General features: G+C 37.9%; 13 protein-coding genes and 2 non-coding genes across 15 annotated transcripts; 11 read left to right on the forward strand and 4 right to left on the reverse strand.

The window, feature by feature from the left end:
- Positions 1-330: 330 nt before the first annotated feature.
- On the forward strand, positions 331-843 carry cox20 (cytochrome c oxidase assembly protein Cox20; the record flags this gene model as incomplete). Its single annotated transcript, XM_056179788.1, has 3 exons — positions 331-381; positions 438-552; positions 650-843. The coding sequence occupies 3 exons, from the start codon at positions 331-333 to the stop codon at positions 841-843; spliced, it is 360 nt and encodes a 119-aa protein (XP_056036027.1).
- An 895-nt stretch (positions 844-1,738) lies between these two features.
- On the forward strand, positions 1,739-1,811 carry SOMG_20053. Its single transcript has one exon. It is a non-coding gene; the product is annotated as a tRNA-Arg (tRNA).
- Positions 1,812-2,131: 320 nt separating this feature from the next.
- On the forward strand, positions 2,132-2,521 carry SOMG_00996 (uncharacterized protein; the record flags this gene model as incomplete). Its single annotated transcript, XM_056179789.1, has 3 exons — positions 2,132-2,182; positions 2,230-2,307; positions 2,462-2,521. The coding sequence occupies 3 exons, from the start codon at positions 2,132-2,134 to the stop codon at positions 2,519-2,521; spliced, it is 189 nt and encodes a 62-aa protein (XP_056036026.1).
- A 74-nt stretch (positions 2,522-2,595) lies between these two features.
- On the forward strand, positions 2,596-3,157 carry mug16 (UNC-50 family protein, implicated in vesicle-mediated transport; the record flags this gene model as incomplete). The annotated part of the gene is made up of 3 exons (XM_056179790.1): positions 2,596-2,831; positions 2,884-2,963; positions 3,024-3,157. 3 exons carry the CDS (start codon positions 2,596-2,598, stop codon positions 3,155-3,157), a joined length of 450 nt encoding a protein of 149 aa, XP_056035194.1.
- A 276-nt stretch (positions 3,158-3,433) lies between these two features.
- Positions 3,434-4,621, forward strand: trs401 (SSU-rRNA maturation protein Tsr4-like protein 1 Tsr401; the record flags this gene model as incomplete). The annotated part of the gene is made up of 1 exon (XM_056179791.1): positions 3,434-4,621. The coding sequence occupies one exon, from the start codon at positions 3,434-3,436 to the stop codon at positions 4,619-4,621; it is 1,188 nt and encodes a 395-aa protein (XP_056036035.1).
- A 152-nt stretch (positions 4,622-4,773) lies between these two features.
- Positions 4,774-6,615, reverse strand: gga22 (Golgi localized Arf binding gamma-adaptin-like protein Gga22; the record flags this gene model as incomplete). The annotated part of the gene is made up of 5 exons (XM_056179792.1): positions 4,774-5,957; positions 6,020-6,257; positions 6,311-6,386; positions 6,454-6,541; positions 6,579-6,615. 5 exons carry the CDS (start codon positions 6,613-6,615, stop codon positions 4,774-4,776), a joined length of 1,623 nt encoding a protein of 540 aa, XP_056035283.1.
- Positions 6,616-7,052: 437 nt separating this feature from the next.
- On the reverse strand, positions 7,053-7,841 carry rps401 (40S ribosomal protein S4; the record flags this gene model as incomplete). Its single annotated transcript, XM_056179793.1, has 1 exon — positions 7,053-7,841. One exon carries the CDS (start codon positions 7,839-7,841, stop codon positions 7,053-7,055), a length of 789 nt encoding a protein of 262 aa, XP_056036069.1.
- A 431-nt stretch (positions 7,842-8,272) lies between these two features.
- Positions 8,273-9,353, reverse strand: mcs6 (transcription factor TFIIH associated cyclin-dependent protein kinase Mcs6; the record flags this gene model as incomplete). The annotated part of the gene is made up of 2 exons (XM_056179794.1): positions 8,273-9,201; positions 9,272-9,353. 2 exons carry the CDS (start codon positions 9,351-9,353, stop codon positions 8,273-8,275), a joined length of 1,011 nt encoding a protein of 336 aa, XP_056036070.1.
- A 1,013-nt stretch (positions 9,354-10,366) lies between these two features.
- On the forward strand, positions 10,367-12,142 carry meu22 (amino acid transmembrane transporter Meu22; the record flags this gene model as incomplete). Its single annotated transcript, XM_056179795.1, has 1 exon — positions 10,367-12,142. One exon carries the CDS (start codon positions 10,367-10,369, stop codon positions 12,140-12,142), a length of 1,776 nt encoding a protein of 591 aa, XP_056036067.1.
- Positions 12,143-12,296: 154 nt separating this feature from the next.
- SOMG_01003 (mitochondrial ribosomal protein subunit S26) lies at positions 12,297-12,965 on the reverse strand (the record flags this gene model as incomplete). Its single annotated transcript, XM_056179796.1, has 1 exon — positions 12,297-12,965. One exon carries the CDS (start codon positions 12,963-12,965, stop codon positions 12,297-12,299), a length of 669 nt encoding a protein of 222 aa, XP_056036068.1.
- Positions 12,966-13,922: 957 nt separating this feature from the next.
- Positions 13,923-14,036, forward strand: U5. The gene has a single exon (XR_008803657.1). It is a non-coding gene; the product is annotated as a small nuclear RNA U5 (small nuclear RNA).
- Positions 14,037-14,577: 541 nt separating this feature from the next.
- On the forward strand, positions 14,578-15,285 carry lcl3 (mitochondrial nuclease Lcl3, implicated in DNA repair; the record flags this gene model as incomplete). Its single annotated transcript, XM_056179797.1, has 1 exon — positions 14,578-15,285. One exon carries the CDS (start codon positions 14,578-14,580, stop codon positions 15,283-15,285), a length of 708 nt encoding a protein of 235 aa, XP_056036073.1.
- Positions 15,286-15,695: 410 nt separating this feature from the next.
- yap18 (ENTH/VHS domain protein) lies at positions 15,696-17,431 on the forward strand (the record flags this gene model as incomplete). Its single annotated transcript, XM_056179798.1, has 2 exons — positions 15,696-15,741; positions 15,786-17,431. 2 exons carry the CDS (start codon positions 15,696-15,698, stop codon positions 17,429-17,431), a joined length of 1,692 nt encoding a protein of 563 aa, XP_056036074.1.
- Positions 17,432-18,592: 1,161 nt separating this feature from the next.
- On the forward strand, positions 18,593-20,033 carry spn7 (meiotic septin Spn7; the record flags this gene model as incomplete). Its single annotated transcript, XM_056179799.1, has 4 exons — positions 18,593-18,785; positions 18,826-18,907; positions 18,954-19,047; positions 19,089-20,033. The coding sequence occupies 4 exons, from the start codon at positions 18,593-18,595 to the stop codon at positions 20,031-20,033; spliced, it is 1,314 nt and encodes a 437-aa protein (XP_056036071.1).
- Positions 20,034-21,950: 1,917 nt separating this feature from the next.
- cdc7 (serine/threonine protein kinase SIN pathway Cdc7) lies at positions 21,951-25,573 on the forward strand (the record flags this gene model as incomplete). The annotated part of the gene is made up of 11 exons (XM_056179800.1): positions 21,951-21,980; positions 22,031-22,165; positions 22,221-22,250; positions 22,298-22,362; positions 22,410-22,663; positions 22,713-23,177; positions 23,221-23,447; positions 23,487-23,550; positions 23,589-23,941; positions 23,984-24,118; positions 24,158-25,573. 11 exons carry the CDS (start codon positions 21,951-21,953, stop codon positions 25,571-25,573), a joined length of 3,174 nt encoding a protein of 1,057 aa, XP_056036072.1.
- Between the last annotated feature and the right edge of the window lie 266 nt (positions 25,574-25,839).

Here is a 25,839-nt window from a genome sequence, read left to right on the forward strand (position 1 = left end):
TAAGGTCGTGGAACTGCCTTGAACGACATAAATCAATACGCGTTTATGTCAAGCTTAGGTCGGTTGACTGAGGAAACATTGTTTGATCTTGCCTTGGAACAATTGGTAAAATACTTGTCGTTGAAAGGTTTCTTAGCATGGACAAGGAACTGTCAAATTCTTTGCCATTGATTTAGTTTTGGTTGAATCATTATTTTATTACAAAAGGTTTCAAAAACTTGTTAAAGCAGAGGATCTTTTTTTAATTCAATCTATATCGAAACTTGTGTTGTAAAGAACACCCTTGGCTATAGCTCGTGGCTTCCACCGGCCACTACAACAGTTTCCACCATGAGTGAACAGAAGGAGCCTCAAGAAGGAAGCATTATTCAGGCGTTTAAGGTAATATAATAAAATAGAATTCATTTGTATGAGGTTTACTAACTTGATTTGAATAGTCGTTAAGAACGGACGATTTCGTTCGTATGCTTCATCATCCATGCTTTAAAGAATCCGCTATTACGAGTGTTCTCTGCGGTCTTGGTGTAGGTTGCATCCATTTGTTTATGAAAGGTAATTGGGATGGTTTGTCATGTTACGAAACGTGTCTGTGTTTTGATGACACTCCTTCATTTTTTTTTTGGCGGTTAGATTACTTACAGGCGTCTAGCACCTCGTAGTAAAGCTTTAAATTGGGGATTCGGCACATACTTTGGAATGAGTTTGGTTTCATGGGAAGGATGTAATTATCGTAAGCAATTGGAAACTCAAAACTTCAACATCCAAATTCAAGAAGCAGCACAAGGACTCCCCAAGCATCGGACATCACGACCTACTGAAAATGATGATTCAAAAGATGCTTAATTCTCATACTGCATACACAAAACTTGGCATACCATGCTATTGAATCAATTGCTCAGCTTAATTCTTTGGTTAAAATTCTTTGGTTAAAATTCTTTGGTTAAAATAATGATTCCATCTTTTTGGTGTTGGACTAGCCTTACAAACAAATAATCCCTGTAAAGAGGATTGTTTGTCTATAGAAGGCAAGGGCGGACAATCTTCCAATTTTTTCTATTCTGTCTGTTTTCTTTTTCAGATGGTTCATACGGAAACCTGGCTGTATTTGATCGTTGGAATCCTTCTATTGCGCCTTGTACTCTTTACGGGTGATATGAGTCTGTGTTTTCTTGTAAAAATGCTTGCCAACTAAGATACTCTTATATCCACTACAATAAAAGTATACTCAACAAATGATGGTAACCTATGTTTCCTTAGTCAGCATCTTTGAGAACACAATGAGAAATATAGTTATTTTTGGACAATGGAAATTGCAGATTTTCCACCCGCAAGCAGTTTAGTTGTCATTGATGAGTTGAATTTCCCGTTTGAATTCATTTTTATATCAAGCAGTCTTCTCTCCGGTTGTTTCAATACTGCAGGTTGAAATAATGACCATTCGGATTTCAAAAAAGGCCCGAGTGTTTTCTTTTCAACCTGCAGTTTCGAAACGACAGCGTATAGCTTGAGTGAGTAGACTACGGAAGTCGAGCGTGATGTCTGTATGTACTTGCCTTTCACCCAGCGTATCCAAACAAGAATTCATTTCGATTTCAATTCATAAGCAATTTTTAGGCTCGTAATGACCCAGTTTGAAGAACCCTTTTTCAAGAGTTTCCAAGTCTCTTTGCTTCGTTTTCATTCCTTTCTAAACTACAAATATGAATATATTGTATGCAATATTAGTGCTATCAACAACGGCCTCGTGGCCCAATGGTCAAGGCGCCTGACTACGGATCAGGAGATTCCAGGTTCGACTCCTGGCGGGGTCATTATTTTTGGCAACTTCAAATCTGCAGACTGCAGTAGTGATAAGCCAAGTTTTTGTTTTATGTCTTGGTAGCCTTTATTTTGCTACTGTTCAAAGCTGTTTACTTACTTGGAATTCATCGTGGTTTACTTGATTCTGCCGTATCTTTTTTTATTCTTCAATTTCGGTATTTTATATAACTTATTTCAGTAAATGTCGTTATTTGGATGTCATACGTTACCGTAGCTCTCGCTATTTGAGTCGGCTTCCTTCAAAAGGGCGTTCGTCCCTTTGCATAAAGCGTAAACAAACCTAGCAAGTTCCGATTTTGCGTCCTTGACGATGTCTGCTTCAGTTCATAAAAAACTACGTTCTTTCAAATTATCCCAGATGGTATGGATTCTCGGGTGATGAAAAATTGCTAATTTTTCAATCTTTAGGATCTTGAACAATCATTATGGGACATGGCAAACCTGTTTCGTGCACCTCGCCGCGTTTATCGATCGATTAATTTACGAGTATGTAATCTCTAAGAACCCTTCTCGATGAGGACGAGTCGTAATGATCTGCTTTTTTCTAACACGCGTCTAGAAACGTATGCAAAACACTCTTTGCCCGAAAGACATCATATGAAAATACATGGGCTTCGTTTACTAATGCTTCATGCTATAGAAACTATCAACCAGTATGGACGTGAAGACCTCTCATTTATCACCTTGTTTTCCAGTTTAATTATATTTACATCATTCTGTTGGGCCTTTTTTTTTGAAAGCTCTCTCAAAGGATACATTTCCCTTTTGTGTTCCATGCTGTTTGTCGATTTTCTGGCTGTTGGGGTCATCCTTTCCTCCATTTACTACTTTGTCGCAAAAAAGTTTCTTCTCAAGGGCATTTATCGGGAATCTGCATCCGTTGGTTCATTTCAAAATCAATTGGAATGGAAATATTGCTTTGATATTCATTGCAACTCTTTCTTTCCTGTCTTTGTACTTTTATACATTCTCCAGTTGATCCTTTTACCCATTATCAGCGGCTCAAATTTGTACGTGTATTTATTGTCTAGGTCTATGTCTTTGTCTCTAACCGACAAAAAGTGTTTCTCTATTTTTAGGAAACTCGCTTTATTTAGTTGCCCTTTGCTACTATACCTATTTAACTTTTATCGGATATCAAAGTACGTGCTATTTTTTAAAAAAAAATCTATTGTGAGCTCTTTTTTCTAATGAATGTACAGCTTTACCCTTTCTAAAGGATACACACACTCTGTTGATTCCTATACCCATGTTTCTCATTATGTGGGCTTTGTCACTCTTGGGTTACAACGTTCCTCAACACATTATTTCTGTGTATTTCAGAAATGATGCTTAATCACGGTTTTTTTTGGCAGTCATGGTTTCAATTCTGCTAATTGTTATTGAGCAAACCAAAGAAATGCAATTCAACGATCCTCTTCTCCTTCTTTGTATATTAACGTACTTGTCATGTTTCCTTAATTTTTATAACGCGAAACGATTATTTGGACACTAATCAAATCTCAAAGAGAATTTACGAACATTGTCATTTTGTAACTTTTTATTTTTTTATTACTTTCTTTCATACACTTCTTTTCGTCGTTTCTTCGTTGCTTCTTTCGTGAATTGCCTTATGAATCGTAATTGGTTAACTACAAAAGTTTGGCTTGGTACGCCAGATGTGAATGTTTCCGATCAAGAAACCCCAGACCAATATTCTACGTTTTTAGGTGATTCTCCTGTATTTTTGGAAAATGTTTCCGTAAATCCAGATGATATTCGGTGCGGAAATTGTAACTCTTACTGTCGGTTTTTGCTTCAGTGTTATGCACCCATAGAAGGTGATGAAAGCAAAGAACGCGCGTTATACATTTGGGCTTGTCACGACCAGGCCTGTAGAAGATCGTCCAAATCGGTCATTTGCCTTCGTGGTGTTCAAGTGGTCCAATATTCAAAACAGGAAACTGAACCACCTAAAAAGGCACCTGCCGAAGAAGTTTCAAAACCAACAAAAATCAATCCATTTACCTCTTCCTCTAGTAGTACCACAAAGGCTTCTAATCCCTTCTCTAGTTCTTTTTCTTCGCCAAATCCTTTCGCCTTGTCTTCTCAGCCGTCGTCTCCTTGCCCTGATCCGCCTAAGGATGAAAAGCATTTGATTAAAACGCAGAATTCGTTTGCTGCTATGGCACTTACTGGTGCTAACAAGAATCCAGAAACGAAAAACTCTTCTTCCGATAAAGTATATGTTGACGCTCAGAATATGCCAATTCATCCTCAAGTCACTACTACATATGATTATCCTATGATTCCCAAATTTCCAGGCATGTTTTTGACTCTTGACTCAGAATATTTGCCGAAGTCATTAAAGGCAAAAGAAATGAAAAAAGGTTCAAGTTCTTTAAAGATACAGGAAACTATGGACTCGTATGGAAATTGGGATAATGAGTCTTATGAGAAATCACCTGCTGTCTATGAAAAGGCTTTTCGGAATTTTACTGATCTTATATCACATAACCCTACTCAGTGTGTGCGTTATGAACGGGGAGGGAAGCCCCTCTTATCTTCTAGTAGAGATACCGTTGGAAAAATGTTTAACAACGCTGATCCTTACACTAATACTTTACCAGTATGTTCTCTTTGCAAGTCTCCGAGAATCTTTGAAATGCAGCTTATGCCTTACTCCATATCTGTACTCGACGATGAGGTGGCAGAATGGTCTACAATCTTGGTTGCTACTTGTTCTGTGGACTGCAGACCACCATTAAATAAGTATCAAGTTGGCTATGCAAAGGAATGGGTTGGTATCCAATGGGAGTAAATGGGTTCATTAAAAGTTTATTTATGGTTTATCAAATGAAAATTATCACTAGGTATGGCTGAAACTAAGATGAAGTTGAAGTTTATAAAAATGTATGACAGGACTCTTTTCATTAAGCCACAAGGGCACATATCACATCTATGGTAAATGTTCTAATTCAGTTTAACCGTCGACTGTCCCGTATGTTCTTCTTGGACGTTGTTCACGTAGTATGTAAACTTAAACCGCATAGGTAATTCAGGAGTATCCGTAGATACGTTGGAAACGAACATTTCCTGATGAATCCCATTTTGTTGCAACGGAGACAAGCGAGTGCCAGACTGAGGTTTTAATTCCAAAGCATACTTTTTGGGTAAAGCAATAAAAGATTGTAAGTCTTCGATACTTTTAGAAGAATTGGAATTGGAATAAGTAGCAAGTAAAACATATCTTCCATCACAAACTTTTTTAGGTGCCAATTGGAACATCACATGTTCATTAGAAAAAACAGTAGTAGGCAAAACGTTGGTGCCTGAAGGATCTGCTTGGTGAGATGATAAAGACATGTTTGAAAAGTTTTCAGACAGAGAAATTGCGCCCACAGCTGGAGGTGTTTCAGTTCTATCGACAGAGTTTGGTATACCAGTAGGCAAATGGAGAGGACTGCTATTCTGGACGAAGGGTATCTGAGCATTTGAAGTGTTGGGTTGTATAGATGAGCCAACATCTAAGTCTATTAGCAAGTCCATGGCAGACTGAGATGCAGGAGTGGGAGCCGGATCGGTTGCGATATTCTCATTTGCATCCTTAGAAAGGTTAGAGGTTGATTGAAGGAGAGAATGAGCATTCGAAGATGTATGCTGCGCAGAGTGAAAGTCGCCTTTCAAAAGATGGTCATATTGGCTGAGTAAAGCGAGAATTAAAGACTTAAGGTCTATAACGCTACTGTAATATTCATCTGAAGAGTCCAACTCTTCCAAAATCTTGTCCACTTTAATGACAGCAGCTTTGAGGGAATAAGCAAGTTCTTCGTACAAATCACCCGCGGTGAGCTTATCCGATTCTTTTATTTCATTAAGCATTTCACCAAAAAGGGAGGCTTTTCTCTTTACCTTTTCGAGCTCGACCAAGACATGTTCCTTGTATCGGCGTTTATGTTCGGAGTCATAACCGGCCATTACCTTCATAAGTTTGTTGGCTTCCATAAGATCGTGAGGGGTACCACGACGAATGTGCTCCTGAAGTTTGGCGGACATGGCATCGCGGTCTTCTTTTTCAAGTTCTTCAGCAGTTTTCAGCACTGATTTTTGACTTAACACAGCAAGGTTATCTTTTGCTATTTCAGGGAATGTATAACCTAAGAATGTTAGAAATCAAGCACATGACATTCATTCAAACCGGTTAGTTTGCTTATTTTACCTTTGTAAGACAAGAGTCTGTGCATGTCTCGGATGAAACCTAGGTCTTCATTGTAACGATCGGTACGGCAAATGGTTCGTCGCCATTCTTCAATAAGAGAAAGGATCATAATCTGAATTTTATTTAAACGAGAGGGAGGCCTTTCAGGAAATCGACGGACGAATTCGTTGAGGAACTCTTTGGTAGCGATTTGCAAATGAAATGCATAACCACAGTTTTTCACACAAATATCGAGAAGCTAGAAGAATGTAGGTCATTAGTATTGATTGCAACGATGTCTGAGGGTCATACATTCAGGGCTAGATAAGCTACTGTTGGATTTCGATCATTGACTTTTCTGACAATTGCGAAAGCAGCTTCACGAGGACTAGTAAAATGAAGGGTCAGCAAAATTCCAAACCTTAAAACAGGAGTATCTTCTTCTTCACTCATACATATTTCCCTGCGCTTGATTGATCAAGTCAGTGATGTCCAAGTTTAGAGCCAAGTCGGGCTCAAACGTGAATGGTTCCGTAGCATTTTCTGACATTAGCTTTTAGTTTCTTGAATCTTAACTTACGAATTAAACGGTAAAGCTTGCGTTTTGAACTCGACATGAATCCTACGTTTGAATTCCTCTTGGCGTTTGGAAACTCTTCTGCTCTTACATCGCTCGCTCAAAGACAAAAGGTCGTATAGCGCAGTACGAACCACCATTCAATAAATGTTTAGAAAATCAATAGAAGTATCGTTAATTAACAAAGCAACACTTATTTTTAGAAAAATGGAATTCTGAGAAAGAAGAACTGCTGACCTCTTTGAATCTCTAAAATGAAAAAATCAGTTAGTGTGTATGCACTAAGAATACGTTTATTATAAAGCATAAGCTATAGTACGCACGAACTCAATTTTGTTTTCCTCGTAAATCAACCATTCTTAACTAACAAGAAACAAACGAACCTATTACTCCTTGTTCAATCGTTTTCATATGATATCACTACGCTTATTTTATTGAAGATCAAACCTAGGTTGATTTCTCTACTCCTAAAGACATTTAAGCAAGTCCCTTAAGGGCACGTCTACGGTCACGCTCCTCAGTGATGCTGAGCTTGACACCCTTGCCCTTAGGCAAAGAGATCCAGCTCTTGTTGGTCTCACCAATAACGAAGACGTTGGAGAGACGAGTAGCGAACTCACGGTCCAAAGCATCCTTAACGTGGATGATTTCAAAGGAGCCAAGGTGATGTTCACGGTGAATGATGGTACCAACACGACCCATGTTACGGCCACCGGTGACCATAACTTGGGCAGAAGTATCAAACTTGATGAATCCTTCAATCTTGTTGGTTTCCAAGTTAAGCTTGACGGTATCGTTGACCTTGATCAAAGGATCAGGGTAGCGAATGGTACGGCCGTCATGAGTGACAATGAAGGGAATACCCTTGGCACCCAATTGGACACGCTTAACCTTGCAAAGCTTGTACTTAGCTTCTTCAGCAGTGATACGGTGAACGGTGAAACGTCCCTTGATATCGTAAACAAGGCGGAAGTGTTCACCGGTCTTTTCAATACTGATGACGTCCATGAAACCAGTGGGGAAAGTGTTGTCAGTACGAACCTTTCCGTCGACCTTGATCAAACGTTGCATGAGAATAGCTCTAACCTCACGACCGTTCAAAGCATACTTAAGACGGTTGCGCAAGAAGACGATCAAGGGAAGGCACTCACGAGCCTTATGAGGACCAGCAGAAGGCTTGGGTGCGTAAGTACCAGAAAGCTTGTCTAAAAGCCAGTGGTGAGGGGCGGCGACACGCTTTAAATGCTTTTTGGGTCCTCGAACCATTTTTGGTGGATGCTGTTTCCTCAAGCCAAAATTTGGGCCTAATGCTATATGTGACTGCTTTGCTTTCGTTTACTGAGAGTGTTATAAACTACAACGTACTACCGTATAATACGGTAGTAAACTACCATTCTGAAAGTTTAGGAATCAAAATAAACATAAGAATGCAAACTCCTGTTGGCATGGTATTGTAAAGTACACGATACAGCTAAAAAAATCGGCATTGAAATGAGAGTGTAATACATGCCACAGGCGAAGGCTTGTGTTTACAGAAGAATGCTTTGAGCTACACACAAATATATGGGATTCTGGTATACATAAGAAACAATAAAATAATGTTATATAGTCGTCACTCGTAAATTTTTTAGAAAGTTTTTAAAGGATGTTGGGAGAAATTGATGAGAGAAAAGGAGGATCCAAAAAAAAAGAATTAACTAACTTACAAATTTTATGTTAGGACGCACAGAATTATTAACCTGGCGTTGCAAATCACTTGACACATGCTTGATGCCTTCCTCTCCACCCTTTTTGGGTAGTTCAGAAGGATGAGTAGGGCGTGGTAAACAGGAAAAGTAAGGATGTTCTAAGGCTTGTTGAGCCGTAGGCCTGCTGTAAGGATCATAATCGAAAAATTTCTTTAGTAGGTCCAATTCTTCAGTCCCAGCCGCCGAAAATAATGCTTCCATTCCTCCACTTGGGGGTGGAATGGCTTTCATGTCAACATAATTGGGTAGTTGTTTCATCCTCTGCAAAACGGCCGGCTCCGGACTACCTAAAGCGCGGAAAATGACACTCAACTGATCCAAGTCTGTCTCACCTGGAAGATAAGGAGTACGAAGCATAAGTTCTGCGAAAATACATCCAACGCTCCACATATCAACGCCAGTTCCATAGCTTCTACAACCCATGAATAATTCCGGAGGTCTATACCACCTAGTGATGACCTGGTGACTCATGTGATTAGGCATACCATAATCTCTAGAAAGACCAAAATCTGCTAGTTTTAAGACTCCATCGCTAGAGATCAGAAGGTTATTAGGTTTCAGATCCCGATGCAGGATAAAGCGAGAATGAATATGGTGTAAACCTCGAAGAAGCATAAGCATCCAGGCCTTGATATGTGCTGGTTGGAAAACGATAAACTTGTCCTTGATAAGCATTTCCAAATCACTGTCAAGAAACTCAAGGATGATATTAAGATTCGACTTGGTTGCGAATACATCCATCAACTCGATTACATTGACATGTCTCGTTTCCTTTAGAAATTTAATTTCACGTAAAGCACTCAAATCAATTCCGTCTTTGAATTGTCCCACTTTGATTTTCTTAATAGCGACTCTTCGGTTTGTTTCCTTCTGGCGACCTATACCACGTCTCGTTTAGTATTTGATAAATTAAAATATTAACAGATAATGACAATTCATCCAACATACCTAAAAATACCACTGCATATGTTCCTTCACCTACTTTACGCTCTTTCACATAGGACCATTTGGTTGACTTTTCGATATCCATAACGTTTGCACTTATACTATCGAGCTTAAAGAAAATCCCAAAATACTTTATACTAATACAACTTGAGTCTCAAACCCTAGCATAAAGCTGCAAAGTTTCCACCCGTTGGGTTTTGAAGGTGTAGTGCTCGTTCCTCTTCTGAAGAAAGTACAGCTTTTGTAAAATTATATCTTTCTGGCTCTTTGCTTTTAAGAAAATAAAGAGTGGATAATCTTTAATAAGTTTACTGATTTTGAATTTACTTTACCGTAACAGAACACAGATGCTACTTAATTGTTGCTAGTTTAGGTAGATAAATTTACATAAAGTTGTTAAGTCAGCAAATGTATAGTTAAGTTCCTATTCAATAGCTGGTTCTTCTATATGGTACTACCTAGAAAGCACTGCACTCTATAGCTGCTACAGTTAATATACTTAAGTCTTTGTTTGTTTACACTTAAGGGTAAGATCATCTTTGGGTACTAAAAGTGAGAATGGGATTGCCTTCTTTTAATTATAATTCAGCTAATAATGATATGATTACCTGTATCAATTAGCATAGTTGTATAAACAACTGCGAAGCCAAAGGTGATTCAGCCTCAATTGAAGCAAACAGATATATTGTCGAAACTTAAAAGCTAAGTACTATTTCTCCTCTTCTTAAATAATTAGACGCCTATGTATCAAGGTCAATTACCTATAAACAGTCTCAATTGATGTCAAAAACCTGTAACTCATGAGACAGCCGATTCCATCATCATAAGAACATAGTCTTTCAAAACAGTTCAAAAACCCACATGTCCCTCTCACTTGCTTCTAGTACTGCATTCAACAACATATTCTTTTTTTGGATAAACATTGAATAGAGCATTTTTGATCAATATCCAAAGACATAAATCTCTTAATTCGCCCACAATCTAAGCGATTACCCATTCATTCCTTTATTGCTCTTTCATCTTAAAAGCCACAATCGCACAGACTCAAGATACTTTCAATATCGATCTTCTTGACAATTTGCATAAATCAAATTGTTCATGACCTCCAGTTTTTACGAAGACATTAATACAAACCTTGAAAAGGCGATGCTTAAAGATACAGAAAGATCAAGTTCACCCCTCGACAAAAAATCTCCGAGTTTTGAGCATATCGATCATGACCTAGAAAGCAACGTGGAGGTTAAAACCAGCGAGGATGACAAAGGCCTAAAAAGACAGCTAAAGCCCCGCCATATGCGGATGATTGCAATTGGAGGTTGCGTTGGAACAGGACTGTTCGTTGGTTCTGGAAACGCATTAGCAGACGGCGGTCCAGCTAGCATTATCATAGCATTCACTGTGATTGGACTCTATGTCTTATTTACCACAAGCGCACTTGCTGAGCTTTCAGTTCTCTATCCCGTCTCTGGTTCTTTCTATACATATTTCTCCCGCTTTATCGATCCAGCATGGGGCTTTGCTGTTGGAATCCAATATTGGTTATCTTTTGCGGTTACAGTCCCATTAGAACTCACAGTGGCCCCCCTTATTATCAACGTCTGGCATGCCCCAGGACGTGCATCTGTATGGATTACAGTCTTCTATGTACTAATCATCGGGATCAATATATGGGGAACGAAAGGGTATGGCGAGGTCGAATTTGTTTTGAGCATCGTCAAACTGATTGCCGTTTTCGGTTTTCTACTCCTTAGTATCATTATTGCCGCTGGAGGGGTACCGACAGATACCAGAGGTGTCATTGGCGTCTCCTATTGGAAACCGCCTTTAACGTTCAATAACGGGATTAAAGGCTTTTGCGCAGTTCTTGTCATAGCAATCTTTTCACTTTCCGGTACAGAATTAGTAGGACTAGCAGCTGCTGAAGCAAAAGACCCACATAAGACAATCCCAAAAGCAGTGCGTCAAATATTCTGGAGAATTATCCTGTTTTACGTGCTAGCATTGTTTATGCTAACATTGGTTATACCTTCCAATAACCCGCATCTACGCACTTCTGGTGATTCTGAAGCTCTGTTATCGCCGTTTGTAATCGCCATTAGGTTAGCAAATATCAAAGCACTTCCAAGTGTTATGAATGCAGTGATTCTTAGCTCAACACTTTCGGTTGGTAATTCCGCATCATATGCGGCTTCAAGGGCGCTCTTCGCTTTAGCCAAGAATGGTTTTGCGCCAAAATTTTTGCTGAAGACGAATAAGAGAGGACATCCAGTGTATGCGATAATCATAACTCTATCACTCGGAAGCATTGCATACTTTACAGAAGCAGGAATCGGAGGAGCTCTTTTCGGATGGCTTTTGTCCATTTGCGGACTCTCCACTACGTTTATTTGGGGAAGCATTTGTCTCAGTCACATTCAATTTAGAAGAGCATGGAAAGCACAAAATCATTCTTTAATAGAGCTTCCATATCTCAGTATGTTTGGAATTTATGGATCTATTTATGGAGTTGTCATGACATTTATAGCACTTGCAGCACAGCTTTACGTGGCAATATTTCCAATTGATCGGGCGCCAAATCCTATTAGTTTCTTTCAAGCGTATCTAGCAGCTCCTCTATTGGTTATCAGTTACACTTCATGGAAACTTTTGAAAAAAACGAGCATTGTTAACGTAAACGAAATCAATCTTGAAGAGGGCATGCAAGTTGAACCAAATGTTGAGCAACGAATAGAAGAAAAGCCTTTAGATGAAGATATTCTTCCCATGGTCCCAAGCAAAATGGATAGTGAGAAGAGCAGTCAATTTAGTATATGGCAAGATAAGGATGCGACGACTATCGTTACACCGGAGCCTATATGGCCTAACAAGTCTTAGGACACAAAATAACTAGTTAAATTTATAATACTTTTTGGAAACCCACAGATTCGTTTTGCATAATCATTCTTTCATTCCCTTAGGAATAGAAATAGTGTTAGCATTAGTATTATATTCGATACATCTATGCATATTCGTATTTATACGCAAAAGGTTAACGGAAGTTTTGATTATCTTCATTAGCTGTAGTCGACGATAGTTTACGTGAGAATAGTTGATCCATCACTGTTTCTGCTGCATGGTTCATGATGTCCTCATTCGTGTTGGAATCTGAACCATTCAAAAAGATGCTAGAAGAATCTGATTCGTCTTTGGTAGGAAGGGAAACAAAAACATCATTTGGATTATTAAAAGCGTGATTGATTAAGTTTTCTAATCCGTTCATGTCGACAACGTATTTTTTGCTGTCGGCGAAGTAAATCTTCGCCAACTGTTTAACCAATGCCTTTTTTGAATTATACTCCTTTTTATAAATGTTATCCTGCTTCATTTGGTTGTGCAACTCTGCGTCGGGATCTGGCAGAGGGTAAGTATCGGGAGCAATTCCCGGGACTCGAATATCCACTCTTTCGTTTTTCTGCTTCACTGCTGCACGATGTCTTTGCACAGTATCCTTCAATCTTGCGGATGCTTCTTCACTGTGCTTCATGGCTGATTCAGCTTCTGCGGCATAGTCTTTTCGGGCAGCTCTGACTGCCTCCTTGTAATCGTGGCGCAAAAGACCGGCATCTTTTTGGCACGGTCCTGTGCTTTGGAATCTTTTACAAAATGAGAAGACGATGGAAGTCCGAGAGGAACGTGAAAACTTGTTGATTGAGAGCATGTTGGAATTTGAAGTACCATAAACGATAGAAAACGAATGCAATTTTGGTTATGTGTACAAAAGAAATCAAAAAAAGGTTACCAAAGACTCCCAGTTTCGCAAAACGCGTAAAACAAATGTCAAGAAATTACTACAAAAAAACTTTGTAAACAAAAGACTCCAAATTAAATAATTCCTTGGAAAACCCTACCAGAAAAAAACCGTTATTCTGCAGAGTGAATGGGTTTCGAGAATGCTATGGAGGTGCAAAGGTTAGGTAGAGCCTTAATCTCTTGGCAGTTCTTCTCATGTCCTCGTTTGGTTTTAGTGGACATGGCTAACGATGAGTAGTAGCGGCACTGTTCCTCTTGTTAAATGAGAATAGCGCTACGTAAAGCGCTTTCCTTGGTAAATAAATATAGTTATTGAATAAATTAACCAAAAAAATCACACCAAAGAAACGATGAATGAATCATTAGAAAAATCGTAAAATTTTTTTACTAATGAAAATAGAAATAAAGCTTATGGAGGAGTCTGTAGTGTTGAGAGCACCATAATAAATATTATGAAACGTAAACGTCTTTACAAATCCAATGAATGCATGCTATTGTATGAGGAATTCACAAAAACGAATATTACTTTCCATTAGTTATTGAACAAGAATACTACCGAAAAAGCACGAAATAAGATATTCCAAAATGGAATGCTTTTGCATTTGTGTTTTTGTTTACTAATGAAGGATCAAGACCATCGTTAAACAATTCCGTTTTCGCTGGAAGCATAAAGAAAAAATGAAATTCTTCTCTATGAAGCTAAACAAATAATTAAAACCATTTTCATACATTTTTTTCGAATATACTATGTATTTTGTTCGACCCATTTCATATATATTACCCTTTTTTAACATATACAGGGTTAGGGTTGTCATCAAAAGTAGCTATAAAAGCGGTCTTACTCGCACTTATGTTTTCATTGTGCGTCAAAGCATTTTGCAAAAGCTAGCGTATCTGTTTCTTGCCTTTTACCAGAAACAGCCGTTTGCAAGGTGTGCTAATTTGACTGTTTAGTTTTTGTAACCCGTTTCTAAAGCTTTCAGCTTTAGGAAATCTTTACCAATGTTGGAGCATCGCTCTTGGATAGGTAATGGTTTTTTGAAGCTTAGTAGAAGCTTGGTTTACACTTGGTGCCATATTTTGTGTTTTATAAGTTTGGTGATACAGGTCTACGAAGAGTTTCTAAGTTTGTACTGGGTTTCTTGCTCTTCTGGAATGGAAGTATTTGACTTAGAAATAGAACAGATAGTAGTAAAAGGTAGCTTCTTTTTGAGATCGAACGAATGTCTTTTTAGTATGCGGTTTCTTTGTGGATTATGAGGTATAGTGTGTGAGGAAGTTTTTATTTTTTATTTTTTTAAAAACGTAGAGGAATAATAAGAATGGTTGATTGAAGCCTTTGTATGCTGAATGTATGTGTTCCAAATTAGTTTTTAGGTTTTTGGTTGGAGAGACAGCATTAGTTGGAAGGAGTATTTGAGCCAACGTTGTAGGAAATATTTATACACTCCTCCCTTTATGGAATCTTGTTGCCGAAATATAGCTGCTATTGTCTTCTTCTTTTCTCCTGCAAAACAAACATGCAAAACCCTGAAAAAGAAAAAACAGAGCAATCAAGGGTGTGGACGGCGACAGCCGTAGGAACAGCAGCCGTGGTTGGTATTTGGGCTGTTTGGCGATTTCGGAGGTTTGAAACAGTGCATGATATCCCAAAAGTTATGTTCCCTAAACGAATGCCGGATCAAACTCGAAGCTTCCGATCGCTCTTTGGCTATATTACACGAGTTGGTGATGGAGATAACTTTCGTTTTTTTCATACACCTGGGGGATATTGGCTAGGATGGCACTGGTTGCGTAAAGTGCCTACCTCACGGTCTGATTTAGCTTCCAAAACCATTTCCGTTCGACTAGCCGGGGTGGATGCACCAGAATCCGGTCACTTTGGAAAGAAAGCCCAACCCTTTTCCCTAGAGGCCAAACAATTCCTGTCGAAGACACTGTTACACAGAAATGTTCGCATAACTCCGCTAAAGATTGACCAATACTCGAGACTCGTAGCTGGCGTACAGTACTATCCTATCTCTCATTTTTTCTGGAAAAGGGACATTGGTCCAGCTATGGTTCAGAAGGGGTTAGCTGTTGTGTATGATGGAACAGATGGAGTCTTTTATCCATCTTCGAAGGAACGCTTGCAATTCCTTGAAAAAAAAGCAAAGAAGAAACAGCTTTGTCTTTGGTCTCAGGGGAAGCATCTGGTACTACCGTCTGAACACAAGCGAAACAGTTAGAGATCCCATATCCTCCGTTTCTGGTCAACCTTATGCATGGGCTCTTGAATTCAGTATCCGCATCGCGATGCATTCTCCCAAGAAAATGATGATCCATCATATTCGGAGTATATCATTCATTACCTAATTTCCCTTTACAAGCTATTTTTATTTTAAATCAATCTAACACCTGAACTCTTCTGCCTTTGTTTGTATATTAACGAGGACTACCAAGGGAACACTATCGGACACTATGTCCTGCTTAATTTCCATACTAACGGTTTACGAACCTCCGTAAAGGTCTGCTACTTACCATAAACAGAACGAACTCGAGTTGTAAACGATAGCTTTTAATTAATACTTTATTTTTTTATTTAATTTAAAAAACCTCCGTATATTGAAGGGATTCTTACTTGAGCAAGAAAGCTGCAATGCCCCCTTCCAAATGGATGACTTCCTATGATCGAGCCGTTAAAAGTAAGTATTGATACATTCTATCAAATGTTAACAGCAATGTCTAGAGGCTACAAAGATCAAATTAGCTGCTCCGAAAAGCAAACATGTGGAATTGATTTTGCAAGCTACATTTGAAGATCCTGATACACTAGATACAGTCATTCAGGATCTTTGTGAACGATTGAAAGATTCTTCATGGACTATCGTTTACAAATCGCTAATTGTATTTCATCTTATGTTAAAAGATGGCTCCCCTGGCACTACGATTGTGGCTCTGTCCCAGCGTCCTCGTATTCTAGAAGTGGTGCGAGCATCCTCCTTAACAACCCAAGGTCAAAATATTTATAATTATAGCAGATTCCTAAGTGAAAGAGTAAAGCAATATGGCCGTTTGGGTTTTGATTACGCTCAAGCGGGCGACGCAACCAAGAAAAAACTCAAACAATTGACTGTCGATAAAGGTCTCATGCGCCATATAGATGGCATTCAGTCGCAGCTTAAAAGACTCTTAAAATGTCAGTTCCTTGTGGATGAAATTGATAACGATATTACCGTGACCTCTTTCCGACTACTTGTTGGTGATTTATTAGTGCTCTTCAAAGCCATCAACATTGGCGTGATTAAATTGCTAGAGCATTATTTTGAAATGAGTCATACTGATGCAGAGCAATCCCTTCGTATATACAAAATGTTTGTCCGGCAGACCGAGGATGTTATAAACTTTTTGAGCACAGCTCGTTCCTTGGAATTCGTCACCAAATTTCCCGTTCCAAACATAAAGCATGCCCCTATTAGTTTAACATCCTCCCTGGAAGAATACCTACATGACCCCGATTTTGAACAAAATCGTAACCAATATTTGAACAAAAAGACAAACCCAAATAAGTCTCGAGGTATTTTAGATCTATCCGAGACGTCTACGGAAGTACCGCAAGAAGGCAAAAAGGTGGAACCCTCGCTTCCAAAGGATAATACTTCATCTTTTGTGGATGAAATGTTACAAGAGGGAAACAATCTTCCCTTAAATTTAAAACAACCTTTTCTTTCTTTTAACCCGCCAAATAACTCATTTACTCCGCAACAATCTGCGCCAAATCCATTGAATCCTTTCCTTAATGCCTCTGCACCATATCAGTTACAACAAGCCCAAGCTGCTCCCATGGCGGTTCCCCAAATGACAGGAAATCCTTATGCTCAAATGCCATACAGTCCCCAAACGAATCCCTATAACCAAAATTTATCCCTTGCTCCTCCGATGCAAACTGGGCATGCTCCTTCACCAGTTACAAGTCCCTTCAATCCTCCAAATAGAGCACAGTCTGTAAACATTGATTATAGAAATCCTTTCCAAAACTATATGAATCTCAACCCACTTCAATCCCAATCGACGGGGTTTCAATCGCCTTCTATGACTCCTGGAGCCTTACAGAATCCCCCATCCTACTTTAATACTGAAACTCCACTATCATTTCCTGGAGCACCGAAGGGGGTACCAATGGATAGGCCAACACCTATCAGCGTTTACAATACGAATGCGAATTACAATCCACAACCCCTAAGCCAGCAGAACACAATGAACTATCCCAACTACTCATCTCCTGCTCCCCTTAATGTCTCAAAAAATCCTTTTGCGGTCAAACAGTCCCAAGAGACTCAAAAGATAGCACAGAGTTCAATGACCGGCGAGTCAAAAAATCCATTCCGAATATAGTTGGTCTTGTTTTTATCCTGTACCGTTAGGATCTATAGCTAGATATATTCTCATACGCATTTGTAATTATAACAATGTTAAGTTAAGTCTCTCCTTGGCTAATTTTACTTGAGGTCCCGTATATGCAAGTGTTTCATAACCTGCATCATCTGGTCGTTAGAAAAATATATCGTTCAACTATTCCTCGTACTGGTGAAATAATATGGTTTAGAGTATTGCATCTGGGTAAACCGCTAAACACCTTCTTTTGGACTTTATACCTTTTCAAATTCGTTCTACGTACTTATGCTCTAGCTTACACCTTACGGTATCCACGACAGTCATACTGTTTGCATGCTCTTTCAGTACGAAGCAATTCTAGTTATTTAAATCAAGTGTTAAAGAACAAGCGGGCTTGTCCTCTAGCAATCCATGTACTAACATGGATTTTTTTCTTATTTCAGGTTTTCGGATTGCAACTTTAGCGTCGCCAATTTGGTTTATTTCGTATACAAGTCAATTAAAAGCTATTTGTTGCGTCAAATCTTTACGCTTATTAGTTTGTGATGAAATATTAGACAAGTTGTCAATAGTATACCCCATTCGATTTTTTTTTCATGAATAATGTTTTTCAATTAAAATCTATGAACAGTAGGAATTGAAATGTTTCACTGGTGTTCATTCCCATATGCTACTTCACATATACTATAGACAAAGCACTCTATAGATAATCTTCGAAACTATTGTGATGATTCATTGCAATTGTTCCGCATGAAAAAAACTGCTACTCTAGCTTCTTTTTGAAAAAATCCCTTTTTGTGTAAATGCTCTTTGTAGGTTTTTTTAATCATTTGATCTTTTCTACTTCTTTTGTTTTAAAATTTATAAAAAAATTTCCTAAAACGGGAATGTACTTTTGAATAGAAAATGATATAAGACATTTTTGTGTTTGTATTCTTACTTTGATTAATTTGAAGCTGTTAAGCCTTCTCAAATGCTGTCAATGGTTTGTTTATTCAATTTATGAAAAAAAATAATAAAGGCCTCTACTATTTATTTACATTTATGTCTGTTGTTGTTTACTTACATTACCGAGTTTGATGTTAAAACCGGTGTTGAAGCAAATGTAAACAAAGCAATTCCAACTTCCTTTCAACAATAACCCTCAATTCAATAGCAAAAATGAGATATGCTCCCAGATTTTATTCGAAGAAAGGCCAAAAGTTTCGTCTTATGGTCACTGGTTCCAGTTGTACTGGATATCAATCCTGTATTAATGCTCTCTGCGAAAAAAGGATCTTAGACGAGCAATTGGAGGTGAATCCTGAAGAAGCTCACCTGGAAAGACCATTAGAGATTATAGAACATGAAGCAGGTATGTGGTTACCTAATTATTATTTTCTAATGTTGTTCAGACATCCAAGGAGAAGAATTCCGTGTTGCTTTAACTGTTATTGAAGTCTGTGGATTTGGCGATATGCTTGATAGATCCTCAAAGTATGAGCTTCCAACATTTATTTAAACATACACTAATAACCTATAGCTTTGATGTTGTAACCGAGTACTTGGAAAATCAGCTTGACCAAGTTTTAGTTGAGGAGTCCAAGATTCGAAGAAATTCTAAATTTGTTGATAAGGTTAGAACTATTTTGTTTATGTTGATATTAACTTGTAACAGAGAGTGGATGCTTTACTCTACTTCATTGAGCCGTATGGGCATTGTTTATCTGAATTTGATTTAGAAGCAATGAGACGCTTTTCCAAGAGAGTCAACGTTATACCTGTCATTGGAATTGCTAATGCCTTCACAAGGGAAGAATTGAGGTCTTTCAAGCGAAGGATTCTTCAAGAACTCGTAGATGAGAACATTCATGTCTTTGACTTCCCTTACGATGAAGACGAAGATGAAGATGAGGTTGTTGAAGAAAATAAGCGACTCCAATCGCGTCTTCCATTTGCGGTGTCTGGTGCCGCAGTCGGCGATAATTTACAGGATTTCGACGAGCTTGCCAAACATTTCCCATGGGGAATTTTTAACATTGACGATCCATCGCACTCCGACTTTGTAGATTTGAAAACCACTTTGTTCATCTCTCACTTACAACATCTGAAGTTTATTACTCAACAATATTACTATGAAACCTATCGTACAGAAAGGCTTTCTAATGCTTCATTGTCCTCTAATTCTTCGTATGTTAATTCCTTGAAACTCTCGACTCAGGTACTAACTAAGTATAGGCATTTGCTAGTCGACCACGAAGAATCCAAACAAAGTGGATTGAAACCTCATGAAACGAATGAATTTGAAATCTATGAACAAACCTCTCATGCACCAATTAGTTCTCAATCGTCAGTCAAACATGCGCAGTCGAAGTCGGGTATTAATTCTGCTTCACCAAGTATTAAATCTAAACAAACTTTACAAAAGAGAGACTCTATTAAATCTACAACATCAAGTAAAATTAAAATTCCTCATGTTGAAACGAGTTTGCGTGAATTTCCCCAAAGGAATTCTTCCAAGAGAAACGCCCAGGTTAACGAAATTGGTGAAACCAAAGTGCTACAATCGGACGACGTTGCTCACGGTCGCTTTGAAAACGTTCCCTGTACCAGTACGAAATAATGGCTCAGAAACGTTTTTATGGCTCCCTCATTCAGCTCGTCGACATTCGCGCCCGTGAATGCAAGTCGTCTAACGTTCAATTAAGTGCTTAGTATATATTATTAGAAGTAAATAATTGATTTAATTGAGATTCCAAAAGTCTGTTCTTACATAAAGCTCTAGTTATATACGCCCAACGAAGAACTTGCATTCATTTCATATAACCAAGCAAAAGAATAAAGTGTACTAGGGAAACAAAATATTGTTCAAATGACAGTAAACATCGTTCTGGAATTACTCAAAATCAGTGATACATATTTCAGCACTGCAACAGGAGAATACGAAGTCTAGTTTCATAATTATACCATGATCCTTCTTCAAGAAATATAATATTTTGGTGAAGAAAGACGAATATTTTGAGCAATCGACTAAAACGAGGTCTTTAACCGACTATGACCAGCTGCGTCGTATAACCAAAGAACAATGATCCGCAGCTAAAGATTTTGCCGTTATTCTTGGTTCATCCCTCAAAAATTATACTTCCAGAACTGCAAATACCAAATTCACTATTTTAAGGGCATCGCTGAAGGCTCAAGTCCTTCTATTTGCATTGTACATAATAAAGGCAGTATGGTTAGTACGCGGACAAGATATTCCATAATCCATCTAAAAGCTACACCCATGAGTTTAGTATTGCCTGGTTTGAGAAAGAATGGACCGTTCATTCTCAGCAAAATCATATATATATCCCCAAAGCATACAGTCCGTGTGTTACAACAAACAATACATTAAATCGGCGTATGCGCTTAAACATAATTTATGAGCACTGCCAACAGGGGAACTTACTGAACCACAATTTGGAAAGTAAATCAACAATGGAAGATGAATGTTGTTTCTAAAGCAAATCCTAAGGGCCGTGAACTACCTTTCACAAAAAATGGAATAGCTCATCGAGATCATAAACCGAAAAACATAATGGTAAGTTCCGATGGAAACCTGAAAATCGGTGATTCCGGAACAAGTAAAATAGTATAGACTAACAAGGAAGTTCAGTATCCAAGAAATTAATTAATGGAGCAGTGGGCAGCTTGGCATACTTAGCAGCAGAAGCATTCCACGAAGAAGGTGAGATGACCATATAAAAATTCACTTAATTGAAGTGATTGAATAAAAAGTATAGAAAATTGTGGAATTCAAGCAAACCTTCGGCCATGTGGATTTTTATCATGGTCTTTTCACCGGGTATTCCCTTCCAATCAGCGAAAATGAAACAGAATATTTAGTCGATACATGCAGCTTTTAGAAGAAAAGGTTAAGAAAACTAGTACTCAACATCCAAGGCTTCGGGATCTAGCAGTAAGGACTTTACCAACTTTACAACTACTTCGGCGAATACCTCAGGGCGCAAAAAAAAATCATCCTAATTTTACTGGACCCTGATCCCCAAAATTGAACTTCTATAAATTCAGCCCTTCGTTTTCCGTAGGTACGCAAAATCGATTGCTGTTGTCCTAAGTCAACCCTTTCTTATCCTGAGTCTCATTTTTCTTCCGAGCTCCAAAAAGTTCTTTCTTGACGCATCTCAACCTGTTTATTTTATAAACAGCTTACCAAAAATTCATAATCGCTAGCGATTGCTGAGGAAGAACAATCAATGACTTGTTCAACCTTTCAAAAAAGCATAAATGAGCCAAAAGGGATAAAAACAACAAACTATATATAGAAAAGTAATGTTGAAATAATTAGGAAATTTCTACTTGCTTTTTTTTGGGAAAAGGGAACATATGAGTAGGTACCTGAATTCCAACTACCTTCGCTGTCTGATCAAATCACCCATAATAAATAAAGCAAACAGTGAAGGCACTTCTAAGGGAAAAGGCTACTATTTTGGCTTTTTTCGGTTAAATATAATTATTTATTAAGCCTCTTTTTGAAGTCATGCATAATTTTGATCATGCGTCGAGCATAGTAAGCTAAATTTTGATTCTTTAAAGAATGTGTCACTGATCGTTCTATAGACATTGGGTGACTGTCTGGGAAAAGGAGCCTTTGGGGCTGTTTATCGAGGTTTAAATATAAAAAATGGTGAAACTGTTGCAGTAAAACGCATCAAGGTGTCCAAAATCATGAAAATGGATCTTTCCGTCATTAAAGTACGAAGCTCATTTTGTTTCAAAAACAAGGGAATTCTAACCGTGCGATTGCTAGATGGAGATTGATTTATTGAAAAACTTGGATGTATGGTTTCTACTGTTGTCGACTGAAAAAAACTAACAATACGATAGCATCCGAACATTGTAAAATACAGAGGCTCCTATCAATTTGATGATTCACTTTGTATTGTTTTAGAGTATGCATAGTTGTAATCTCTCATACCAGACTAACGAAGTATGGTAGATATTGTGAAAATGGATCGCTGCATTCAATCTGCAAGAATTTTGGAAAGATACCTGAAAATTTAGTTGCTATATATACGTACCAAGTTTTACAGGGATTACATTACTTGCATAACCAGGGTGTTATTCATCGCGATATTAAAGGTGCAAATATACTGACAACAAAAGATGGAACAATCAAACTCGCGGATTTTGGAGTTGCAACAAAAATGAATGCTCTAGACGAACATAGTGTCGTCGGTAGCCCATATTGGAGTATGCTAAAAACCGGTTTGTATATATGTTCTTTTTCTAACATAAACAGTGGCACCCGAAGTCATTGAGTTAATTGGGGCAACTACCCCTTCTGATATTTGGAGTGTTGGATGTACAGTGATAGAATTATTAGAAGGAACTCCTCCCTATTATGATTTGGATCCAACAGCTGCTCTATTTCATATGGTCAAGGATGAACATCCTCCCTTTCCTTCGAATATTTCATTATCAGCAAAGAGTTTTTTAGCACAATGCTTTCAAAAGGACCCAAATCTTCGAGTCGGAACAAAGAAACTACTAAAACATCACTGGGTTACTGCTCATCAAACATCTACGAAATTTACAGATGCTATTGATGAAGTCCAAAAATACAACGAGCGAGTCAATGAGGACAACATGAATTTTATAAACGAAACGACTACTCATAACATAAATCCAACTCTGCATTCTGATAGACAATGCTCTTATCATCCTCCTGAACCTCCCAGAACACCTCCGCCTATCGAAACAGAGAGTAAGTGTTTTTAATTTTATTTGTTACTAACTTTCTTCTTCAGGATGCGATGTTTGGGATGACGAGTTTCAGGGTACTCTGAAAATTAATAATGATGTACTGAAGAAATCTGAGCATTTCTTGAATTTTTATAATGATTTCAAGAGTAAAAATACTACTTCAAGTTCTACAAATTCATCCCCTTCTAAAAGCAAGAAATCTGTTAGTGTTGACCGGGGAAGTGAAGTTGTGGACTTTGTACAGAAACGCTCATCACCAGAATTATTGACGGTAAGTATTTATGATATCTTGTAATACTAATTGTTATAGCCGGCACTTAATAGATCCATCGATCTTCAGCAGACTCCAAAACATCACAGATACCTCTCAACTGGTAAGCTAATTTCGTTTTATTTTTGCTAACTTTTACAGAACTCAAAGAAGATGTTCCTGATGGTCTGGAAAAGTTCGTTGAAACCAAAAAGGATAGTGAATTCACTGATGTATTCCCTGCTTCATCGATTAAAATCCAGGGTCTTCGGAAAGAAAAAGGTTTGGGAACACTACTTTTAAATAAATCTTATAATTCCTGGAACAATGAGGATGAAGAAACCGATGATGATAATGAACTTTTCGATTCTCTTGATTCCGAGGCTGAGAACCTGAACATGGAAAATAATATTCTGCTGGATAAGCGATCTCGATTAGTTTCTTATTTGAAAGATATTTTGAAGGGATTAATTGAAAAAAAATTGGAAGATAGACCTCCTATTGTTACCCAAATCGTATGAGATTTATGTTTGAATTTGTTATGTTAATAAATATAGGCTTCGATTTTAACAGAGGACATAAGCTTAAAGGATGAATTAGTGAAAGCACATGGGATGCTTCCTCTTATTGAAACGCTGAGCGAAATCAATGATACGTCTTTACAGCTATTATTATTAAAACTCATCAACACGGTATGTACCCTTTAAATAATTCGTTAGCTAATTGAAAAGATTATTTATGATAATTATTCAACGTTACACAGGTTCTGCTTCTCCGGCGGATTGTCTGTCGTGTTAAAGTTTTCTGAAAGATCCTACCCATGGGATTTTCGTTATGAAAGTGCTGTTTTCATTCAACAAATGTATAGAGCGTCATCATTGTCCCTTCAGATGTTTATTGGTGTTTCAGGAATTCATATTCTATTGTCGTTTTTAAAAGAAGATTATGCAAAAAGTAAAGATTTGGTTTTTGTAGGTGCTGAAGGATTATGGAAGCTACTTAGGCAGCAGGATTGTATACCAAAAAATGATGTTTGTCGTATAGTCGCACGTTCCGATGTTTTAGAACCTATGACAAAGAGTATGCTTAAGGCTTTGGCTGCGGATGACTCCTCTTCTCGACTTTGTTTATCGAGGCTTTGTGAAATATTGTTAGCACTATCTCAGTCGGAAACTTACGTTAAAGAAGCCCTTTTGAACGAAAACATTATTAGGAGAAACTTACGTATTCTTTTGTATTTACCCATTGAAGAGATGGTGATAATGTTGCAATTTATAAAGCAGATTTCTATGGTACCGTCGTCAATAAACTTACTCAGAAAAGTGCATTTAATACCCCTTTTAACGCACATACTCGGAGATCCGAAATTAAAAAATAACAGAAAAGAGATACGGAATGAATCACTGGCTACTTTGTTCAACATCTGCCGTTTAGATAAGAAATCACAGGAAAAAGCAGTTATTTCTGGAGCAATACCGTTATTACAGGAAACGGCTGTCAAAGACAAAATATTAAAGGAGTTTGCATTGCCAATCTTATTGACACTTCCACAGTGTAGTCCTATATGCAGGCAGTACTTATGGAAAAACAAAGGGCTCGAATTTTTCCTTTCACTTTTGCAAGATTTAAATTGGCAATCAGCTGCTTTAGATACTGTATCTGTGTGGCTTCAATACGAATTTAAAGAAATACAGCATGCTCTTTTGGAAAAACGATATGTGCATCTAGTTCTTAAAGTGTTCTGTTCGGCCCAGTCTACTTCGTTTAATCGCTTGTTAGATGGAATTAGTAGAATATGCCAACTTTCCCCTAAACTAGCAGCGAGCTACGGCCAGCCTTTAGTTTTCCAAAAGCTAGGAGATCGTTTGTTACATGGAAAGCCCAAACCAATTACATTATTGAATGCTTTCCAAATGCTCAAATCCATGTGTGAAAGTAATCCATCCTGCAAAGTGTACATCTCTCAAAATGACTTACCTGATTTAATCCATCAGCAAAGCCGAACTAGTGATTCCGTCTTGGTCCGGGAATTGGCCAAAGATCTTTTAAAGCAAGTGAAGAGCTCAAACATCCAGAGCAATCCCTCTATTTCAAAACCTGATATGCCTCCGCCAAAACGATCATCTAAAGCAGTTGCAAATCGTTAATGCTACAATTGAGCTTGTGAACTAAAGTTACAATATAATCTGAAATCTTTACAGATGTCTTAAGTTTGAGGTGACGGAGGCCTCTACATTACTTGAGCATCTTTTCCGTTAATGTCTTCCTTATTAATGTTTTAGTTATGTTAATGAATTTTTTTGTACCTTTTGATGGAGCACTTGCTTAAATTAGTAAATATAAGACCATTTCATTTCAGAGAAGTAAAAAAGATTTGCTTTATACACATCTAAATTATTCCTAACATAAAATC

This window comes from Schizosaccharomyces osmophilus, chromosome 1 (genome assembly GCF_027921745.1).
Source record: "Schizosaccharomyces osmophilus chromosome 1, complete sequence".
NCBI lineage: Eukaryota > Fungi > Ascomycota > Schizosaccharomycetes > Schizosaccharomycetales > Schizosaccharomycetaceae > Schizosaccharomyces > Schizosaccharomyces osmophilus.